The sequence below is a fragment of the Tauraco erythrolophus genome, chromosome 8 (genome assembly GCF_009769465.1).
Source record: "Tauraco erythrolophus isolate bTauEry1 chromosome 8, bTauEry1.pri, whole genome shotgun sequence".
NCBI lineage: Eukaryota > Metazoa > Chordata > Aves > Musophagiformes > Musophagidae > Tauraco > Tauraco erythrolophus.
This window is the reverse complement of record NC_141472.1, coordinates 12,072,180-12,095,516: the sequence shown is the minus strand read 5'-3', so window position 1 is coordinate 12,095,516 and position 23,337 is coordinate 12,072,180. Positions and strand designations below refer to the sequence as shown.

General features: G+C 36.5%; 1 protein-coding gene across 1 annotated transcript in view; it reads left to right on the top strand.

Annotated features, from left to right (window-relative positions):
- DNAH7 (dynein axonemal heavy chain 7) overlaps window positions 1-23,337 on the top strand; it is a 122,234-nt gene that overhangs the window by 58,186 nt on the left and 40,711 nt on the right. The window contains exons 36-45 of the mRNA XM_086616016.1: window positions 4,359-4,514; window positions 6,114-6,282; window positions 8,804-8,930; window positions 9,809-10,028; window positions 10,953-11,825; window positions 12,684-12,913; window positions 14,854-15,184; window positions 18,746-19,092; window positions 20,363-20,543; window positions 21,810-21,995. Of these exons, the coding sequence (XP_086472142.1) occupies window positions 4,359-4,514; window positions 6,114-6,282; window positions 8,804-8,930; window positions 9,809-10,028; window positions 10,953-11,825; window positions 12,684-12,913; window positions 14,854-15,184; window positions 18,746-19,092; window positions 20,363-20,543; window positions 21,810-21,995 (2,820 nt within the window). The remainder of the gene's footprint in view (window positions 1-4,358; window positions 4,515-6,113; window positions 6,283-8,803; window positions 8,931-9,808; window positions 10,029-10,952; window positions 11,826-12,683; window positions 12,914-14,853; window positions 15,185-18,745; window positions 19,093-20,362; window positions 20,544-21,809; window positions 21,996-23,337) is intronic.

Here is a 23,337-nt window from a genome sequence, read left to right as displayed (position 1 = left end):
TTTATCCGTCTTATCCGTGTCTTTCAGAGAAAATGCAAAAGAAACACAAATAATAATCTAATTAATCTAATTTGAGTTTAACTTTTGGCAGTACATAATTTGAGTGTAATCTAATTTGAGTTTTTTAACTTTTGGCAGTACACAATTTCTGTTACTTCTGAAACAAAATCTTCTTGGCAAAATACTAGTATTTGATCTAGTTTTAGGATTTTTAAGCTTGATGTAATCTTTCTGTAGAAAGGAAAAAAAGGATCATTTTTTTCAGTATATAAACAGTTAATTGTTTTAGCAGGAATCCTTTTCTAGGAAGCAGCAATGTCAACAATTGTTTAATATTTAAGGAAGTTCACTTGTACCTTGGGGTATCATATCAGCCATCTTATCTAGACTGATATTATATTGCGTATATTTCTATATATGACACGCACAATACATTAAATAAAGACTATTAAGGTAGTAAAGTACAGTTCAGAAGCTAACAAATTATACCTTATACAGTAATTTGACGTCTCTTCATTATGATAAACTCTTGAATTGCATGATCAGATGCTTTTTTGCCCCCTTGTAGTGTTCCAGTCTTACTACTATGAGTATTAGTCTATTTACATTTTTTTAAAAAAGAAGAGAGACTGTTTTTTGTAGAACTTGTACTCCACTTGCAGAGCTTCAAAAACTTGCAGTAAATTCAGGAAAATGGCAGCTTTAGGAGTGGATTCTGTCCCCTGTCAGTGACAAAAGTCCTCTGTAACAGTAGACAAGTCAACTAAGTCATACTTTTCATAGGCAATTATTGTGTTCCTCATTTTCTGGAGGGATGATTTGAATTCATTTGCAGGAGTGCTATTCCCAAAACATCAAGTTGTTCTCTGAAGTCAGATATCTGACTGGATAATATTTTGCCCATTACCTTTCTATATCTTTGTATTAGTGTGTACCATGTTCTTGAACGTGATCTGAATTCTGTTTAGTAACTAAGATGAGCACTGAGCACTGAAGAGAAAAAAAATCATTGACAGCTGTTTTTTAAGTTGCCAGTGTGTATTTTTATATTTGAGGCAAGATATACTTAGTTCTGAGTGTGTCTAATGATAATCAAAACACGTGATAGTAAGTAATAAAAACATTTAAGGTAAGTAATGACTTAGTACAGCCAAATGCAATATATTTCTCAGAGCTTGTGAAATTCTAATTAAAGGGAATAACTATCTTGTAAAAAGCATTGTAACTTCAGGTATTAGAGAAAAAGAAATCAAGATAAATGTTAGTGGGTTTTCTTTCCATGTCTACAAGTATTATTTTTTCTGCCTAAATGGTTAATTCGGACTGTATAATTGAAAGCAGATTTTATTCTTTTTGAAATAATTGAGTCATCATTATTTTGGGATAGAGTATTTCTTTTTTTTTCTTTTCCAGTCACCGAGTGATGCTTTGTTAATTTTAATTTTGTCATGTGGTTATTAAAATAACAATATGGATAATAGAGAAAGTCTAGTGGTCTAGATTAAAAGTTCTAGATAAATCTTAATTCTTCAGATGAATCTGACAGATACTATGAGTTAAATCCTGATACCATCGATCTTTTTGGGAGGCTATGAAAGCCTGAGAGGCAATGGAACTGTGCCAATAGAACTGTTCATGCTTTTGAGGTTCACTTACAAAAATTTCCAAATTCAGCATTTTTCACTGATTTCCATCTAGATCTGTGGCAAAGTATACTTTTGAGGCAAAAAGGGGATATGTGAGTAGAGATATGGCAAAGCCATTATTGCATTTTTAGCTAGTGAGATCATAGAATCATAGAATCATAGAATGGTTAGGGTTGTAAGGGACCTCAAAGATCATCTAGTTCCAGTCCCTCTGCCATGGGCAGAGAAATCCTCCACTACAGCAGGTTGCCCAAAGCCTCATCCAACCTGGCCTTGAACACTTCCAGGAATGGGGCATCCACAACTTCTCTAGGCAACCTGTTACAGTGCCTCACCACCCTCAATGTAAAAAATTTCATCCTTATATCCAATCTGAATCTCCCCTCTTTCAGTTTAAAGCCATTGCCCCTTGTCCTATCACTACACGCCCTTGTAAAAAGTCCCTCTCCAGCTTTCCTGTAGGCCCCCTTTAGGTACTGGAAGGCTGCAATAAGATCACGCCGGAGCCTTCTCTTCTCCAGGCTGAACAGCCCCAACTCTTTCAGCCTGTCTTCATAGGAGAGGTGCTCCAGCCTCTGATCATCTTCATGGCCCTCCTCTGGACTCGCTTCAGCAGCTCCATGTCCTTCTTATGTTGGGGACTCCAGAGCTGAACGCAGTATTCCAGGTGGGGTCTCATGAGAGCTGAGTAGAGGGGCAGAGTCACTTCCCTCGACCTGCTGGCGACACTTCTTTTGCTACAGCCCAGGATATGATTGGCTTTCTGGACTGCCAGTGCACATTGCTGGCTCATGTTGAGCTTCTCATCCACCAGCACTCCCAAGTCCTTCTCCTCCGTGCTGCTCTCAATCCATTCTCTGCCCAGCCTGTACTTGTGCTTGGGATTGCCCTGACCCATGTGCAGGACCTTGCACTTGGCCTTGTTGAACTTCATGAGGTTCTCACAGGCCCACCTTTCCAGCCTGTCAAGGTCCCTCTGGATGGCATCCCTTCCCTCCAGCGTGTCCACAACACCACACAACTTGGTGTCATCTGCAAACTTGCTGAGGTTGCACTCAATCCCACTGTCCATGTCTCCAACAAAGATGTTAAATAGCACTTGTCCCAGTACTGACCCCTGAGGAACATCACTCGTCACTGGCCTCCACATGGACATTGAACCATTGACCACAACTCTTTGAGTGTGACCATCCAGCCAATTCCTTATTGACCGAGTGGTCCATCCATCAAAACCATGTCTTTCCAGTTTAGAGACAAGGATGTCGTGTTCTCGAAGTAAATCATAAGAGAGGAGGAAGAAGCACAGAATTGATTTTATTTGTTCTTTTTTCCCTCCAGTATGTCTTTTTGTAGGCATTTTTCTTCTGTTGATTGCTCCAGTGCAATCAGCACGAAGCCTGTGTACACTTGATTGTTTTACAGAGGGAGCAAAACTTGAAAGTTATGTAAACAGACAAAATAGCTTTGGCTTCATGGTGTTGAATCTGTTATCCTTCCTTCCTTCTGTGTGACAAAAATTAACTGTGAAGTTACTGACTAAGGATTATTTAACTTAGTTTTGATTTTAAGTTACTTTTCCGAAATAATTTTGAAGAAAATAAATACGAAGACTGGAAGGAGATCTGTTCATAAAAGACTATTCCTGGAATATTGATGTCAGAAATACAATAAAGCATAAGCAAAACGTTTGTTTGTAATGAAGAATGTGACTAGTTTCTACTGCTTGGTTTGTTTCTGGGGTTATAGTTAAGAATGTGATATTTCTTAGGATTTCAGAACTGATCGAAAGAATAAAAGAAATACGGCCATTGCTCTATAGTTTCCATAAGTTGTCACATTGCTCTATAGTTTCCATGAGAGTCACATTGCTCTATAGTTTCCGTAAGTTGTCATCGTAATATTTTTGTGCAGCAGCTCAGATTTTTCCTTTGAGGGCAGAGATTAAACATTCTTTCTGCAGAAAAGACTATATGGTCTGGAAGGTCCCAACAGCTGTTGACAGAGATTAGACTAGTTGTTAGAGACAGTACTTTATATGCAATAATGCTCTGTAGCAACTGCGGGAAGGATGGAAGGGTATCTTTGCCCCATGATTTTACTCACATGTGGGTAAGAAATGAGTCCCATTCCGTCTTACTTGAAAGGCTGACTTTGATCCAAACTCCCCCAGAGGTTGAAGTGCAGCTAATGTAAGAGACTTTGGAAGGTAGTTAGCGTTATAAAACACTACCACTCTTGATGGTAAAGCTTATCTTTAGATCTTCGTGCTGTGCCCTTCAAAGGAAGCGTTCCTGGAAACCCTTTAAGATTAGGCCTAAACATTTGGACCTGTGGACACTTTTGCAAATTTCGGTGTGCATCAGTACAGGCAATACATATCACCTCTTATTAGTACTATGAAGTATTGTGTGCACAAAATATTAATGTACTGAATTGATATAACACGTTAGGTAGATTTCTTTTGTGAAAATGTCTATATTGGAGGTAGAAGTTTTTCTCTGACAAATTAAGTTTATTATGTTTTGAATTATTCAAGAACATTGGTTTATCTGATGAAATATAATTAGAGTTCTCTTAGAGATAAGTTCTACTTTCTAATTTTAAATCAAATAAAAATGGTACAAAAATGTCTGTTTGATGGCTATGTGCTGAAGTGCTGTAAAATTTCTCTACATATATAGTTTAACTTCCTCCTCTTCACAATCCTTCCAGAATTTTCTTTTAAATAATTTGAATAAAGAAGTCTACAAGCCACTGCTCATTAACTTTTCAGCACAAACTACAGCAGCACAGACTCAGAATATTATAATGTCCAAGCTGGACAAAAGGAGAAGAGGAATTTTTGGACCTCCTCTTGGAAAGAGAATGGTAACTGATATGTTTCTGTATATAAATAAATGTTTAAATACAAACAAATACGTAATTGCATAATTTTTTCAACTGATCGCAGGTGGTACCAAGAAAGGATGCTCGGTTTGAAATAAACTGTCAGAATTGCATCCTGTTTTAATCAACAGAAGAAAATGTGGTATATGAGTAACTGTGAACAGCATTGTTATAGTTCCTCCTCCATGTTTTGTGATATTATCCTTGAGATAAGAATTCTGTATGGATAAGCTTGTTGCTGGTATGAAATCAATGAAGAAAAAGCAGCTTTGAGCATGAGGTTGGACTAGATGAACTCCAAGGTTCCTTCCAACCTGGATAGTCTAGTTATTTTGGAAGCATTAAGGAGATTTGACTCTTTTATCTTGTTATCACTGAACAGTTATCAGTGGAACTCTGAGTACTCAGAAGCTTGAGATGGATATTAGATTAGAGCTATTTTTCTTTTTTTTTTTTTTTGTGCAGTGAGCAAATCCTTTTCTCCTGTGTCTGGAAGAGTTGCAATGATACTGAAAATTGAAATATAAGGAGTTTCCATTATCTCTCTCTCTCTCTTTTTTTTTTTTTTTTCCCTCTCCATCCCAGATTAAGGAAAAATTCAGTTTTTAAGGAAAATCTAAAAATTACATGCGGTGATGGATGTGTGTGATTTAGTACTGATATTTTTAGGATGCCTGTAGACTCGTTGCATTTGCAGCCTTGTTTTTTCTCATTTTCAGTATTTCCTAGCTATTATTTAATGAATGCTTGTTATCAAGAGCAAAATTTGTTAATGTTAGAAGTTCCTTAAGGAAGTACCATTTAAAGTGTTTTAAGGTCTTCCCCTGCCTCCCCCTCTAAACTGTTGTTTTAAGATGTATTTTAGCCAGGTCTTAAATGTGTAGAAATGCTTTGAAGGATACGTTTTGTCTGATCTTTATTAGTCAAGAACACTTCGAACCATTTCAGTATGTTACCCAGATTGCAGTGCTGAATAAGATAGAAGGCCCATGATTTAACCTGTTTTTCTTTTGACCAAATTTCTACTCTGTATCAGAGAATGAGAAGAAAGAGGGGACAAAATGCATAAATATGTTTCTAGAACTTGCATCAGTTGCATTAGGTTAATTGTGTGAAGATGTTTCCTGATCAGCAGTAGCCTATAATTTAGGAACAGCAGTGCCAAGAAAGATGTAACGTTTTAGTAGATTTAAAACCAGAACCATAGTCTCACTGAAGTTTGAGATTTTTTTTTTCCAAGAAATGCCATATGAGTAGCACAGTAAGGTTTAAATAGCAAGTATTAGTTTACCATGTTTCGTTAAACACACTCAGAAGTAAGAAGAGAAGCATAGTTTTTCCCTCCTCTGTAGATAGGTTTTGTAGTGGCACAGTTACTACTTAAATTTGATTTTTATTTAACTCAGCAGCAACTCCATTAAGACCTTAGGGCTGCTTTTAAAAAACAAGTATTTATGTGTATTACTCCCATTAATTTTAATGGAAGTGAATTGACGTACAGTGTTTCCAGAAACAAGTGAAATGGTGGCATATATTCAGTAAAATAAATTAATGCAACATCCTTTATGTTTTTCTTTTCAGGTTGTATTTGTAGATGATGTTAATATGCCAGCACGAGAGATCTATGGTGCTCAACCGCCTGTTGAGTTACTACGGCAGTGGTTAGATCACTGGAATTGGTATGACCTTAAGGACTGCTCGATGATTAAACTTGTAGATGTTCAGATTGTGTGTGCAATGGGACCCCCAGGTAAGAGTTGTGTCTTGTATGCTTTTTCTGTTTCTTTGGTTTCCAAAGGCTGAATGCTTACTGATGCATAGTTTTACAATTTGAGTCTTTATGGCTAGGGATAGGACTCAAGGAACCCTTTCCTTGCAGGAAACATGAACAACAGTCATACTAGAGTGGTTGAGGAGCAGCAGAAAGACTATACAAGCCTAGCAGGAAAGAATATTACTTTCAGGATGACAAGAATATATCTGCAAAGTATTTATGAAGTCCTTTTGGTCTAATGAGATCCTTCATTGGCCTTCAGTCAATTTTATTCCTCTTCGGAACTTTTCTAAATAGTGATGTTCTTAAGCAGATAAACCCTACTTTATTTGTCTAAAAAAACAGAAGTAAAGCATATGATGTAAAGAGGTCATTATACTTCTGATAGCCTGCATACACGTTGACTATATGAAATTAGTTTAAAAAATCGAGTCTGCTGTATTTTATCAGTTAAAATGAAGAATTACTGTTTCTGTTTTGCTTTTAAAGAATCTATACAATTTATTTCTTTCACTACAGCAGGAATCATGTAACAGAATTTCTATCCGCAGGATTGTTCACAGGCCTTTCTCTAACATACCACCTAAAAAGTTTGTCATAGCTGAGTACATTTACAGTGTTTAATCAAGCTATGCTTGGTACTTTCCTTCTCTTTTCTCCTTCAGCCTCTCTGGACTTTCCTCTTTTCTTTTGTAGAGTTTTTTTATACACACAAACACAAACATGCCAATGAACCTTCGCTCATAACAACTTTTGTGTTTGTGAAGGAGATGCAGACCCATGGAATGGGTGTCCACTGTGGTTTCACCTGTTTGGTTTCCTAACTGTTGTTGTTAAACTGTTGTTAAACTTATGTTGTTTCAAAACTGCTTCTTGCAATCATTTTAAATGAGAGGCATTGTTCATCCACAGTTTAAAGTGCTTGATCTAAGTATCAGTCTGTGGAAAGACTGAGCAGAAGGAAACTGAAAGAATTATAAAATTTTACATCTTCATTTTTGCTAAAGCTTAGGTAAAGTCATGACTTGTACTATGTTCTGGCATAACTTAATTGCACAGGTCTTTTTTTTTTTTTCCTTTCTTCCTTTTTTTAACATCAGAAATAGCCAAATCTTGGAGGTGCTTTTTCTGTAAACCATTGCTTCATGCTATGTTCCTGTTCCAGGGTAATAGTGTAGAAGTGACTTTCAACTGCTCTGAAATTAGGTCAAATTTTCCTTTCCCAGGAGAATTTCGTAGCTAATTTTGTTCCAGTACTGTTCTGGTTGAATGGTGAAAAATAGACTGATGTACAAGTTATGGTCCTAACTATTTTTTGTCAAATACCACAATTCAGCTTCAGGCTGAAGAGTTTATTGTAGTAGCTTCGTACAGGGAACTACTTCCAGAACTCACAAAATTTTATTCTCTTTCCAGCCTGTGTTTTTTTTTTTTCTCCTAATAAGAAATGAAAATCCAAAATCAGTATGTGTATATAGTGCTACTGAAACAAATATAAAGCTATTTAAAGAACATTTAAAGCGAGTTTATTAAAGTTAGGTTTAAAATTTATATTAGGAAAGGATTATCTTTGGGGTAAAATTCATATTTATATCCCAGTAACTCGTGTAATTCTGCCATCAGTGCACATGTAAACTTCAAGAAGCATTGTAAACTGCAGTGTCTGAGGGATGATCTTAGCTGGAGTAGAAGGAAGTAGGATGAATAACTGGCCTCTTTAGCATAAAATACTGAGATTCCTCAGCAGATACTAGTAATGCTTACACAGTTAAATACAGACAATCACTGCTTCTGCATGCAATCTCAGGTGACTCCACGCCAGGAGTCTTTTTGTTTCTTTAGTGCAGGGTCATGCCTGAGCTAAAGTCACTTGTTTTAAAAGAACTTACCAGGCTAATTCGGTTAGAGGTGGTAGGTTGCCTGCTTTTCAGCTACTTTTCTCTGATTGGTAATATAAGAAGGCTGAACACAGTATGCAGCAGCTGAACCCTAAATTCCAAACAGAAGGAACAGGTATTCAGTAAATGTCTGGTTTGTGTCCCCTTATTTCCATACATCGCTTCATTGTCCAAATCACAGTCTAGTCATAAAAACTACCAACTCTAGAACTGGGATAAAACTTAAATTGGAAAAAAAAGTACACAGCATTACTTGTAGAGACCTCTTTCAATGAGATGCTTTGGAAATCACGAACATGGGTTTGGAGTTTATGAGAAAAGTTTTCTCTTATAACAGAAGCATAGTTAAAATAGTGTCAAATCTGTCTATCTATAGCTTGATGATTTCAATCTGTATTTTACAGACTACTGGTTAACAGGAGAATAGATTGACACTGAACTGCATGTTGCCTTCATTAGTTTTATGACAAGGTGTGGTACATTTTAATGTGAGCCTGCTAGCTGAATCGAAGATGAATATTAGAAAAAAATTGCTAGGCTTTTACTGTTTTATATTATTTTTTCTGTTAGTTACAGCATTAATGTTTTCTAATACTTAGGTGGTGGTCGAAACCCAGTAACACCACGATTCTTGCGACACTTCAATACAGTCACTATTAATGAGTTTGATGATGAATCCATGTACACGATTTTTTCTAGAATCTTAGACTGGCATCTAACAGTATGGTAAGAGACCTCTATGTATTGGGAAAAATTAAATTCAGTGTTAAAATTATGGTACTAGGAAGTTTCCAAGATATGTTGGTAGGACGCTGCTCTTGAAAAGAAATAATAAACTTTTATATCCTGTGCCTTTTGATTTATCCGTTACTCCACAAAAGTAGGGCTCATCTTAAAATGATCCAATGGTAAAGTTCTTGTTCTGAAGTCTCTAACAGAGGTTTAGATTAGCTGAGGCTAATTCAGTTAGTTGAGATATTTCAGTAATACAGTATTCTTTGATGTATAATAAATTAGAATAGAATTTGGTTAGTCATCATTCAAAGAATAGAACTGGAAACTGCTCTTAATTTTCCTGTGGTTTGAGAAGGCTTTCTCTTTCTTTGGCCTTTCACCACTGCATAATTTTTAATTCCATTATTAGGAATGGACTTCAACTTTCATTGTCTCTCCGTTCTGATAGCTACGCCCCAAAAGATGCTCACATCCTGTTTCCAGACCAAGTTTGTGATTTCACAGCATCTGACCCTTTGAGGGGGAGAGGTCCCAGAATACAGCAAGGGCTATTTGACCTGACTTCCCTGTTGCTGCTGCTAGTCACAGAAATGAGGGAGGAAAAGGATATAATTCACTATCTAAATAGCCAAATTTGTCAGCATGTTCCAAAGTTACTAGATTTGATTTGCAGAGTTAATCTGTCACTAGAGTGAGAGAACTAAGGTTTGTAAAACTGCCTGTGAGGAAGTATAATCATAGAAATCAAAAATGGACATGAACTTATAAGTGAATAAATGTACATATACAATATTATTTATTAATTCACATGCTAGTATGATGGAATTATAAGAATCATTCTGTACTTACCACCTTTTATAACTTGTCAGTTATAGCTTTCCATCACAGTATGCAGAACTGACTCCACAAATTATTAATGGAACCATGCATATATATAAAGAAGCTATGAAGAATCTGCTTCCTACTCCAGCCAAATCTCACTATTTGTTCAATCTCCGTGACTTTTCACGTGTTATTCAAGGTGTTTGCTTGTCAAGGCCTGAAACAATAGAATCTGCAGGAATGATAAAACGTCTCTGGGTTCATGAGGTAGATCACCTAGTACTAAGAAATTAGATTTATTATAAATAAAAAAAAAGATGTGGATTTGTGTATTAATCTTTTTGTAATATCATCTCCTATTGGCTAATAGCTGTGAATTGGTATCACGCTTATGAGAAAGGATTTTGTATACTTGGATGGGCAGAGGAAATCAGACTTTTTCAAAGTATGAATCATATCTTAATAGACAAGTTGATTGTTGATACATTCCCTTTCATGTGATTATGTAGTCTTTGTTTGCTGCTTTGAAAGCTTGCACAGTCCTTTCTGTTTCTTCTCTCCTTCCTCCAAAAAACCAAATCAACAGTGAGAAGAAGAGCAAGTAGTCCTGAATCACTGGAAATTATGAGTGATTTAAAGTTTGCTTCCTACTTTTTTTTTTTTTTTTTACTTCTGTGTTTCCCTTAGAAGAAAGTCTTACCCTCTTCAGCAAATGCTTCCTGTCTTTCAGTCATAATAGGATAGACACACTGAAAGACGGGAAGCGTTTATCAATGTATCTATCTTTTATTGAGTATCTCTCTCTTTCATTAAAAGCGTTTTCTAATACCCAGCTGCAGTCCTCTTTCTTGAAATACAAATCAGTAATTTGTCCTACCTAGCTTCAATGGAAAGACCAACATATTCCCTTCCTCTTTGCAGCAGCTTTTTATGCATTTATGTAATAACATTTATAAATATATATGTGTATATGTGTGTGAGTGTATATGTATTTCCATATGAATTTTCAGTTTAATTCAGAAGTATTATTCATAGGCTCAACTGTTCATATTAATCCTATGTAGTGAAGTTTAAGATATTTTGAATATTTTGAGGCCTTTTTCAGAGTTGTGTTTGGTTTATCTTGTTTAAAAGAAGAATAAATTCAAGAGCAGAAGCAACTATTAAAAGAATTACTTTTTTATTATACAGGTTCTTAGAGTGTATTACGATCGCTTGGTGGATAATCCTGACCGGGCTTGGCTTGTTGGATTTATCCAAGAAGTAGTGAAAAATGACTTACATGAAGACTTTCATGAACTTTTCCAGAATCTGGACTTCAACAATGATGGCAGAGTGGAAGAAGATGACTTACATAGCTTAATGTTTTGTGATTTTCATGACCCTAAGAGAGAGGACACTAAATACAGGGAGATTAGTGATGTGGATGAATTGAGATTAGTTGTAGAGAGTCACCTTGAAGAGTTTAATAACATGAGCAAAAAGCCAATGCAGCTTGTCTTGTTCCGATTTGCTATAGAACATATTTGTAGAATTTCCCGTATTCTGAAACAGCCTCGCAGCCATGCCCTCCTTGTTGGTGTTGGGGGTAGTGGTCGACAGTCTCTTACTCGATTAGCAGCCCATATGGCTGAATACAACCTTTTTCAGGTTGAAATAACTAAAAGTTACAGTATCAATGAGTGGCATAAAGACTTAAAAGGCATACTAAGAAAATCTACTGAAGGGGAAGTGCAGGGAGTTTTCTTGTTCACAGATACACAGATTAAAAAGGAATCATTCTTAGAAGACATTAACAACTTACTAAATGCAGGTGAAGTGCCAGACCTCTTTGCAGTAGATGAGAAAGAAGAAATTTGTGAACAAATGCGTCAAGTACTTCGCCAACGGGATAGGACAAAACAGACAGATGGCAGTCCTATAGCTCTTTTTAACACGTTTGTTGGTCTCTGCCGAGATCAGCTGCATGTAGTACTGGCCATGAGTCCCATTGGAGATGCTTTCCGTAGTCGCCTTCGTAAATTTCCAGCTCTGGTCAACTGCTGCACGTTAGACTGGTTTCAGGTAAAAACAAAACTTTTGTTGGGCTTGGTATTGTAATGGAAATGTAATAGAAACATGGCTTCAGCCATGACTTCAACCCTTTTTGTAGCAAGTAGTTCTCTTTGGTCAAGTTAGCAGTGAAAAATATCTTGAATTCTCTTAGTGTCATGTTCTAAATTGTTTAGACCATTAGAACTGTTCCGACTGTGATAATGACCAGTATAGGCTGAATGAAAATCATCAAGAAATAATTGTCTGATGGTGGTGTAAGAGTATAACTGAATGAACGTAGTACTGTAAACATTACAGATTTAAATATGTATTGTTTTCTTCTATTACCACGACTACCAGCATCTAAGGTGCCACCAATTTTGAAACTGAAATACCTGTCAAAAATACAGACACCTTTTGATGCAGAATAGCAGATTTCCCCCCACTACTCTGCAGTAGAACTGTATTCTGTCTGACTGTTATGTGCAGAAGACCTCAGACAGAATATTTAAGATGTAGAATTTAATCATATAAAGAATCTGAGGAATTTAAATTTCATCAAGTTGTAAAATGTAGCACTGTGTATTTTGAAGAGGAAGAGCAGAGACAGTTATGCACACATATGGACATACTGAAAATGCAAAATTTTCCTTTTAGTAACAGTATTTCTACTGAGTGAAATAAGACAGTGGGCTTGAACTGAATCCTTAAGTAGTTTGGTTCTTTCCAGTTATGTTATTGTCCTATTGGATGATCTTTTCATCATGAGTCATTTCTCTGTGCCTCAGCCTATCTTTGAAATGAGGTAAAGATACTTTTTTGAAAAATGTTTTGATATTTATGTGTAAAGTACTGAATAAGAGAAAAGTATTTATTTGTTTATTTTAGACATGGCCTGAAGATGCATTAGAAGCTGTTGCCTCTCGCTTCCTGGAAGATGTTGAAATGTCAGAAGAAACTCGAAGTGGATGTATTGATATGTGTAAAAGCTTTCACATGTCTACCATTGTTTTATCTGACTTATACCATTCAGAGCTTCAAAGACACAACTATGTTACACCTACTTCATACTTGGAATTGATCTCCACTTTTAAAAGTCTACTTGAAAAGAAACGCACGTAAGGATTTATAGTGTGACCTTTTCTAGAGGAAGCCAAATTCACCAAAATACTATTTTCTATCTCTTATAGCTAATCTGAACAAAACAACTGAATTGTTTTTAGTTAATTTAAATTGACTGAATGGTGGATGGATAAAATGTACTCTTAGTACACATGCTTGCTTATTGGACAAAAAGTCTGACTTGATGCTCTCAAAATATACTTGTGTTAGACCACTTCTAACATCCCTGGAGACGTTGCTGTATGTTGATTAGGTACATTATGCTACCAGAGTAATTAATGCAGCCTGCTTACTCTGTGATTGTTTGGAGGGCGTAGGGAAGATGATGTCTGGGAATCACAGAGTTACAGAATCACAGAATCACAGAATGTCAGGGATTGGAAGGGACCTCAAAAGATCATGTAGTCCAATCCCCCTGCCTGAGCAGGACCACCTAGATTAGATCACACAAGAACGCGTCCAGGTGGGTTTTGAACATCTTTAGAGCAGGAGACTCCACAACCTCTCTGGGCAGCCTGTTCCAGTGTTCTGTTACCCTTACTGGGAAGAAGTTTTTCCTCATGTTTAAGCGGAACCTCCTGTGTTCCAGCTTATATCGATTTCCCCTTGTCCTATCATGGGATGCCAGTGAGAAGAGCCTGGCTCCATCCTCATGACAGTCACCCTTTCCATATTTATAAACATTAATGAGGTCCCCCCTCAGTCTCCTCTTCTCCAAGCTAAAGGGACCCATCTCCCTCAGCCTTTCCTCATAAGGGAGATGCTCCACTCCCTTCATCATCTTTGTGGCCCTGTGCTGGACTCTCTCAAGCAGTTCCTTGTCCTTCTTGAACTGAGGGGCCCAGAACTGGACACAGTATTCCAGATGCGGCCTCACCAGGGCAGAGTAGAGGGGGAGGAGAACGTCTTCTCGACCTACTAACCACACCCCTTCTAATACACCCCAGGATGCCATTGGCCTTCTTGGCCACACGGGCACATTGCTGGCTCATGGTCATCCTGCTGTCCGGCAGAACCCCCAGGTCCCTTTCCTCTGTGCTGCTCCCCAGCAGTTCAATCCCCAACTTGTACTGGTACATGGGGTTGTTCTTACCCAGATGCAAGACTCTACACTTGCCCTTGTTGTATTTCATTATATTTCTTCCTGCCCAACTCTCCAGCCTGTCCAGGTCTCTCTGAATGGCAGCACAGCCTTCAGGGAAACCAGCTTCCAAGTTGCTTGGTGCCATTGGCTTGCTAGCAGGGTTCAGCTGTACTGTGCCTGTGCAAAAAGGAGCTCTGTATGCATGTGCACATCTGTCCTGTTCTCATGGCTGGTGAGAAGTTCGTTTTTCTTTCCTTCTCATTGATAAGTCGCTACCATGACAATTAAGACAAGTGCTTAATTTGATCAACCGGGTGGGTGAAACACTGCGTGCAGCAAGAAATTCCAGGAAGGAAGGAATACAGTATTGAATGTAGTGATCCAATCCTCTTGGAATCTCTTGATTCTGACACTGTTGGCTGTCCCCAGAGCCATTCACATTCTGCTGCTGAAATTATTATCCCAATTATATTAATCGTATTTCAGCCTCACCTCAGCTAATAATTTTCATGCAGGTATCCCCATCTCTTCCCTCTCCTTTTCTTGTCTGTAACTGCTGTGCCATACTGATTTTGTAGCTCCTGCCAAGAAAGAGGCAGAAGCTTAACATTTATGTATTTATAAGTGATTGCTTACTTATCTGTATCCCAGTCTCTTAGTAGACATGTTAGAAAAGTTGAAGACTATGGCTCAGGTAATCGCTACTGTTTACTATTTGTTGAGCAAATAAAACAAGATTGGCAGAGCGTTGGATTATTCAGAGTAGTGAGAAATTTGGGGAATGGATGCCAACTAATGAAGTGATCGAATATTGATAAAATTTCTTTATAATAAAGTACTCTTTATTTTCAGTAAGGTGATGAAAATGAAAAGAAGATACGAAGTAGGCTTGGAGGAACTGAACTCTGCTGCATCTCAAGTAGCCTTGATGCAATCTGAGCTGGAGGCTCTGCAACCTCAGTTACAGGAAGCTAGCAAGCAGGTTGATGAGATGATGGTCGTTATTCAAAAAGAATCTTTGGAAGTAGCCAAAACTGAAAAAGTTGTGAAAGCTGATGAAGCAGTGGCAAATGAGCAGGCCATGGCTGCAAAAGCCATCAAAGATGAATGTGACGCTGACTTAGCACAAGCCATGCCTTGTTTAGAAAGTGCTCTGGCTGCCCTTGACACTCTCACTGCACAGGTATGACTAACAATGCATATTTATGCACTGGAGAGGGATTCAGATATACAAAAGCATGGAATATCTGCCTTTTCAGGTTTGATATTATACTTACATGGCTTTATAACTTGGAAAAGTCTTGAAATCTTTCAGTTTTAAAAAGCAAAATATTATCTTGTTTTTATTTTTTAGTGAAAAATCTGTAATGCTGAATTTTTATGGAGTACAAGATCAAATATTATTCTAGACATTTTAAAATCTGTAGTTATAAAAATATTTTGATTCAACAATTGAGAAGTTAGAAAATGTTTGCTTTTTTACTTTCTTATTCAGAACCTCCCAGCCTGTCATCCAATATTTTTATATCTGGTCTTTCGGAGTCTAGAAATTGAGGCTGAAATTCTATGTCTCCCCATTTTAAGGGACCACTCCTTCATAAGAGTGTGACAATAGAGGCAGCCACCTTTGATTTTATGGATATTTGGGTTTTCATTGCCTGGATGATGTTTTGCTCATGGTGGGATGAAAAGAAGTCTCTCAGATTTTAAGAGTGGGGATAGACTATGTGCTTCAGCTATTGTTGCTGAAAACAAGATTTTCAAAAACTTTCAAGGAAACCTTCTTAGATAGGAAGCAGATGATTTGTTATCTACAGCCATTGCTTGGTATCAAAAGTTTTATATTCTGGCATTCTCTTATATCCTTTGGCGTGCTTTGTTGAAAATAGTACATGGCTACTTAGTCACTCCAAGGTTATACTAGTGAATAACAAGCATTATACTTGTGAATAACAGGACAAGAACAAGGCTTTGAAAGCTAATGAAATAATACTTCAGCTGCTGTCAATGCTTAGTGTAGCCAAGCAGGGAGTATTAAAAGGCAAGAGAGAAAAAAGAATAGAGTAGGAAATTCCAAAGGAAAAAAACACCCGGAGGTTTTTTCCTCGAAATATAGTTAAATAGCATGATGAATAAAAAAACCCCCAACAAATCTGTGTGTAGGAAAGCTTAGAATACCTGTAAGAACTCTTGTTTTTGATTCCCCCTCACCCTGGCCACCACTGATGGAAAGCAGAGCAGGACACACGTTGCAAATTGTGCCCATAAATCCATGTACATAAATGTGCAGATTAAGTGCTTTGTTTGGCGAAACAGGCCTACACATACCTAATTCAGTGCTGCCAAAATGAGTATTTACAGTCAAAAGGAACTGTGTACCTCATGTGGCTGGTTGTTCAGCGAGGATTAGAAAAAGTATAACCATTTCAAGTGCTCTTTTGCTGTTGAGATCTAGGTTTTGTAGGAATACACATATGAAGACACTGAAATTTAAAACTGGGAATGGACCTCTGGAAGTTTTCTTCTTCTGCTTTACACATTTATCATTAAGATTTTCCTGGTGTTTACCATTAATCTCACTCATTACAACTTAACCGTGTTTTCTGTCCTGCTCCCTGTGGACATGTTTTTTTTATCTTTTATGCAGTTAAAGACTGTACTCATTGATCTCACCACTTCCAGTTTTCTTTTCTGTAAGCTAAGTGATCACTATTCTTTTAGTCTTTTCTCATAAATCAAATCAATCACTCACGTCATGTGCATTGCCCAAAGTGGAATACAGTATTTCAGCTGTAGTTTTGCTAAATGCTGTGTAGAGGAGGATTATTGACACATGTAGTTTGTCATTCATGCTAACAGCTGTATCATTTCCTGAAAATCAGTTCTACATAATCATTGCTTTCTCTTTCTTTTTTATTCTTTTTGTAGTAGTTCTACTATACTTTTCCAATTCTGCAATTTATCAAGATAATTTTTCCTGTTCCCTGCTCCAATATATTTGCATTTACTCTCAACTTTCTATCAGTTGGAAATGTAATAAACTCAAACTCTCTTTTCCATCGTTCATTTCAGTGATGAAAATATTTCATAGATCCAGACCGGTGTGACCTTGATTAAATCTCTGCTGTGTTTTGACAGTGTTATCAATTGTGCTAGTCGCCTACTCACAGTTAATCTTCAGAGATGTCAGATGCAAAGAGCATTAACATTTTGACTCTATATGCCATTTGCTTGTGTCTCGCCCTTTTCACTAAGTACTTGGCCAGCACTTTTCTTGCTTTTCTTACTATTACTGTAGTTACAGATTTTTCTTGTTGCACTGCACGTTGCTTTTAATTGCAGCTGAGTTTGAATTTGTCCTTCAAAACGATCTCCTGCTCTGCTTACAATTCTTGGTTGCATTAAGTTAATTTGTATTTATCTTTCATTTTGTTCCCTGGAATGGCTGGCTAACTTTGATTGTTCTTCCTCTCCAGGAACTTCCTTCCCTAGAGATCCCATCAGCCATTTTCTGACTGCCTCATTGAAATTCCCTGGCTTTATTTACCTGCTCTTGTTTCCCTCTTGTGATCACTTGTGTGCTTGCAGGTTTTGGTTGGTTTGGTTTAGTTTTTTAAAGGCTTTTGTAGCTCCAGGAACTATAATTCATGGTTTCAATGAAATAATTTATCTTTTTTTTTTTTTTTTTTCATCCAGTCTTAACGTTTCTCTGTTTTTTGTGGCACAAATGAATGTTCCCAGAACTCGAAAGATACCTCTTTCTATTCAGCCAAAATCTAACACTGTTTGGCAAAATAAACAGGAGAATGTAGAAATCCTTTAATGTATTGGAGTATGTATTCTCTGAGAAAAACTCTGAGAAAGAATATTTGAATTACCATGCAGAGTTATTCTTTGGAAAGAGTAAGAGAGATTATTTTTCCATAAATCTTTAGTTTACAAGCCTCTTGCTTAATTAGTTGTACATATGTGTGTAGAAGTGTTTCATTCTCTTATATTATTATTCTATATTTGCAGTTAAAACTCTACTTATTAATTTTGTGCTGTTTCTTACAATGTCAGTATTTCTGGCCTGGTACGTTTCTTCTTATTAGCTGCTTCTTCCCTTGTTCAGCTGGCTCTGGGAGTTAATAACTGACCAGAATACGAATCAGTTATTTTCTGTACTTGGAGAGCATTGATCTTTAGTTCTGTGTTGAAGGTTGCTTTTACCTTATGCTATGTAAAAATCTACTAATCCTCTGCTGATGCGATCCTGTAAGCTTGGAAGTATTGTGTTAGAGCCTGAACTGAAGGGTAGAGCACACCACTGGAACATCTGAACTCCGTAACTGAGGTGCAATGCCCACTGCTGAATTAGGAGCAGAAAAAGTACAGCTAGGAATGAATTACAGATAAGAATTTTTTGTCTCCTCTAAACTGATTGTTGACTAGATTTCAGATATTTTTGTTTAGATATCAGTGTTAGTTTAATCTGTATAGCAACATAAAGAAAGGACTAGAAAGAATGGGGAAAAAAAAAAAAGATTTTGCAGAAAGGTAATGAGATATATATGTGCAGACCATGCAGGCTTGTGCTATGAACTTGAGATTGTAGTGCGTTTAAAATCAAGTGTGAGAACAGCAAATGTATATGGAAAAATATTATCTTGACATAAAAAGTGTTATTATTTCTATTGTAATAGAGGAGTTAATCCACCTATGTTCAGAGGTCTAAAGGTGTTTTTGTAATTATTCTTTTAAGGATATTACAGTGGTTAAGTCCATGAAGAGTCCTCCTGCTGGTGTCAAGCTTGTAATGGAAGCTATATGCATCCTTAAAGGCATCAAAGCAGATAGGATTCCAGATCCAACAGGTTCTGGAAAAAAAATTGAGGATTTCTGGGGTCCTGCTAAGAGACTTCTGGGTGACATAAGATTTCTTCAGTCTCTTCATGAATATGACAAGGACAACATTCCCCCAACTTACATGGCTATCATAAGAAAACAGTATCTTACAAATCCTGAGTTTGTACCAGACAAGATTCGAAATGCTTCTACGGCAGCAGAGGGTCTGTGCAAATGGGTCATAGCCATGGAGTTTTATGATACGTAAGTATGTATAAAAATAAAAAAAAGGTTAAAATGAATTTGATTAAAGAGATTGGTTTATTTTAAAGAGACGTGAAATTACTTCTCTCTAGTGAGAAGCTTGTGCAAAAAAAGCAGTCATAAAGATTCATTAATGTAAGATACTTGATCTTAAGGTATAGAGCCTGATTTTCAGTTCTGACTTTTTCTAAGAAGGCATGGGAGCAGCAACACGTTCACTTAGCAAATAAAGCTCACTTCCTTTTAGAGTGTTGCACAAAATAGAGGCTTTATTGAAATGTCTTTGGAAGTTTCACAGTCATATCAAGCCTGAAGGATATTTTTTGTTACACATTGTATTTGATGCACTGAAAAAGTGTGCTTATATTTTATGATATTTCCCATTTTGAAACACCTGGAACTCACATTTAACAGTAAATCAGCACTAGGTGACTAAGGTCAACTTGCAATTTGAAAGTTGTGTCATGGCAAGTAGTGCGTGCCTTCATTTGACAGGGTATTTTGTTACTTGCCTAAAAGATTAGTAATGCATACTTGGTAGAGTTCTCAATTTGACATTACAAATACCAATTGTTAGAGAGAAAATTAACTAAAAAGGTGGACTTTAAAGGAGATCTGCAACTTACACCAGTAGAAGAGGGGATTCATTAACTATGAGGCTGATACTTGTGAAATAACTTGGATTTTCTAGCGTATTTTCTTGCTGGTTGTTTTTGGAAAGATAAACAGTATGTTTTCAGTTATAAATAACTTCCAATATTCTCATCACAAAAATATCTGTTTAAAAGATCGACATCCTCAGAACTGGAAAAGAGATTCTTGGATGTGAAAAGCTGTTATTTTTTTCTTATATTTTGTGTACGCTGTTGACTGTATGTGTGTGTACAGTGTCTGAGTGTTACTTTATATATATATGATTATCTGTGTGTTTCTAATGGCACAAATCCATAATGGATTCTAAATTGTGGTCAAATGGGACACACAGTTTGGAAGCATAACTCTTTTTGCTTCTAACTGTTAACCTGTTATGACCCCAAAATTTGCAGAAACTGCAGTATAGTTTCCGATAAGTCAGTATCAGCACATAAACAAGTGATGAAGTAAAACCCAATTGTCTTCAGATGTTGTCAAATTATGAAACGGAATATTGCACGAGCTAGAGTTGCTGAGGTCTCCCTTCATCTTTCCTATGTTCATTTTTGTAATAGTAACCTTGGAGTGAGAGTGTATCTTTCAGATGTTTTATTTATTCTTTGACTTTAATATTTAGAGTGACAAAAAATGTTGCACCCAAAAAGCTAAAGTTGAAGCAAGCTGAAGGAAAATTAAAGATTGCTATGGATGGTCTAAGAGAGAAACAAGCAGACCTGAAGGAGGTTCAAGATAAATTAGCTGTACTCCAACAGACACTAGAATCCAAGAAACAGGAGAAGGCTGACTTAGAAAATCAGGTACATGATGCAAATGATGAAGTATTGTTCAACTGATATCCAGAAAAGTTGTTTAAAATGTGCTTCTTTGTCAAATGCTATTTTTCTTTTTAACTGCCAATATGTCGAACAAGTTGTACTTTTAGGCAACTGTCTTTTTATTTTGGTGTAACGGTCTTGAAGTTACGAATGGGCAAAGCATGGGGAATAAATGCTTTAAAGTAATAGAAAATGCAGATGATATGAATTTACCAGCTGATATCTCTCTCCTACGTCCTTACTCTTATCTGCTTTCTTGTGAGGAGATACATTTTCAGTGATTGTACTAAGAGTTTGATTCATCCATTAACTTGCAAGTCAGTACATTTGAAGTTTTGGAAGTTTATTTATGCCTTCTGTGCTAATGCAGTTTTGAGAATGTGTTTGGTAAACTCTATTCCTGATTGCTAAATAGCTGTTATGTGAGCAGAAATAGGCAACGTTTAGAAGATGGTATTAATTTTTTTTATGATTTGCAATACATCATCTTGAGCATTTTTTACAAAAACAGTATCAGAATTTGAAATAGAGTCTTAATTCCCATCTGTAGTTAAACTCACTCTTTGTGTGTTTCTTCTGCATCCTGGTACGGTTTGGAAGTAGAAGGGAGAGATAAACTACCCAAGCAGTTTGTTACTGTGGTGTAAATTGGTGGCTTTGGTTACCAGAAGAGAGAGAGGATTGTCACAGCAGCAAGAGTTTCCCTCCTGTCCTGTGGCTGAAATGTGTCTCTACTAGGCAGTAAAGAATGCTAACAGAGCTGCATTAAATTCCTGTTAAATCATATTTTTTGCTAGATTATAAACATGCCTGGAAGGATGGCTTAGAAAATGACAGCAGAAATGCAGATTATGTATTCATAAGGATGTGGGTTTCTTTCGGAAAAGAACGTACCTACTTTTATGAGACAGTGATCTCTTTAAGGTGTTTTTGTTTCTCTTACGATATGTAGATCCTTTCCTTGACTATTAATATATTCCATATCACATGCAGAGCTATTTTGAATTGTGTGCTTTATACTGGTCATCTTCCTTTATTTGGATGAAAATGTAACTGAATAGACTTTACTGTGGTGGTACTGAGATTGTTTTTGTTCTTTGAACATTTCCATTATAACAGGAAGGTGTGTTTTGATGAAATCACTTAAGAAAACATCTGCACAGGAAAATAATTCTTGAATGCTCTTAATATTTGTGAAATGTTTTTAAAGAGATCATGTAATATAATCAGAATTTTTTTTATTCTGAGGTTGACTTATGCTGTAAAAAACTACAGCGAGCAGAACAACTGCTTGGTGGCCTTGGAGGTGAGAAAACTCGCTGGCATGAGACTTCTTTGAAGCTGGGAAGGCAGTACATCAATTTGACTGGAGATATACTTATTTCATCAGGAATTGTAGCTTACCTAGGAGCCTTTACATCCAGCTACAGACAGGTAATGTGTACAGTGATTTTGTCCTCATGTTTTGTAATAATCTAAATTTTATATTTTTTTTGTGTAATAGAGAGTTCATATTTGTAAATTATTTTTAATAGAGCTCATAAGTGGAACTGAAACTTTATTGTAGAATTTAGCAGTTTGTTAGTAAGACTTTTGGGGGAAATTCCTAATTCTACTGTAAAGTACTTATTGCTGTGTAAAACATTTTCTTTGCTTTTCTTCTCTAAAATAATAGACAATAACTTTATACCTCATGGCTCTGGTTACTCCTATTCCATTCAATGGCTAAATTCTCCTTAACTTTAGAGAAAACAGAATTAGCTTCTACTTCAGCAGCAGCACAGTTAAGCAAGTTATAAAAGCGGAGTAATTCTGTACAAGAAGTGACAAAAGATACAGTAGCTCAAGAACATAGCAGATTTGTGCCTGTAGCTCAAAGTGAAATAAATGGAAATTCTGAACACAAAAAAGCTTTTGATATTGCAACTGATTTTAGATATAATAATTTTTGGATGTCAAAATCAGCCTGAGTTTGAGTTTTTGAACACCAAAACCTGCCACTGAATTCAGCTGAATAAATTAATGTCCATTTCTTTTGAAAATCAGGTCTAGAGCTGAAAAAATTGAGAGAGAAAAAAAATCAACGTACACCTCGTTTGAACATAGATTTTGGATATAATTAATCTTTATTTCCACTTTTCTTTCAATGTACTTCCTTTGTCCATTTTTCTTTAGAAAATTTTGTACCGTTCTTTCAAAATATTGTATTCTTCATAATGTCCGTGTTGTCATGTTACTACTTTAAAACTGTGTAGAGTGAGAGCTTATGAAGTGAGCGATGATAGAGTAAATAAATAGTCAGCAGTTCTTACAATTCCAAGTTATATAATTTTGAGAAAGTGTTCTTGTTTATGCTTAAAACCTTCACCGTGTATAATATTGTGTCTGGGTAGGTAGGGGTGCTTTTGGTGAAACGTCTTATGGGGGTGCTGAGCTGTATTCCAGGCAAGTGAAGATACAGGTGCAGATGATATTGATAAAAGGCAGACACATCTGCATGGTTATTCACTAAAAATGAATATATAGTGGTTTCACCTGAAAAGTCTAGTGTAATTTCATTCCCTCTGATTGCAGAGTTTCTCTGTGCAACAGTAGGTGCGGGTTCCTAGTTGCTTCTTCTTACTCTTATGATTGTGCAGGCACATATTTGTTAGATCTCTCTTTCAGAAATTGTTGGATGGTGTAATCTCTTTTCTGCAGTACTTAATTTCATTTGCTGTTATGTTTTATTTTTTTTCCTGCAGTTTTCATAAGAGAAAAAGTTACAATATCTTTT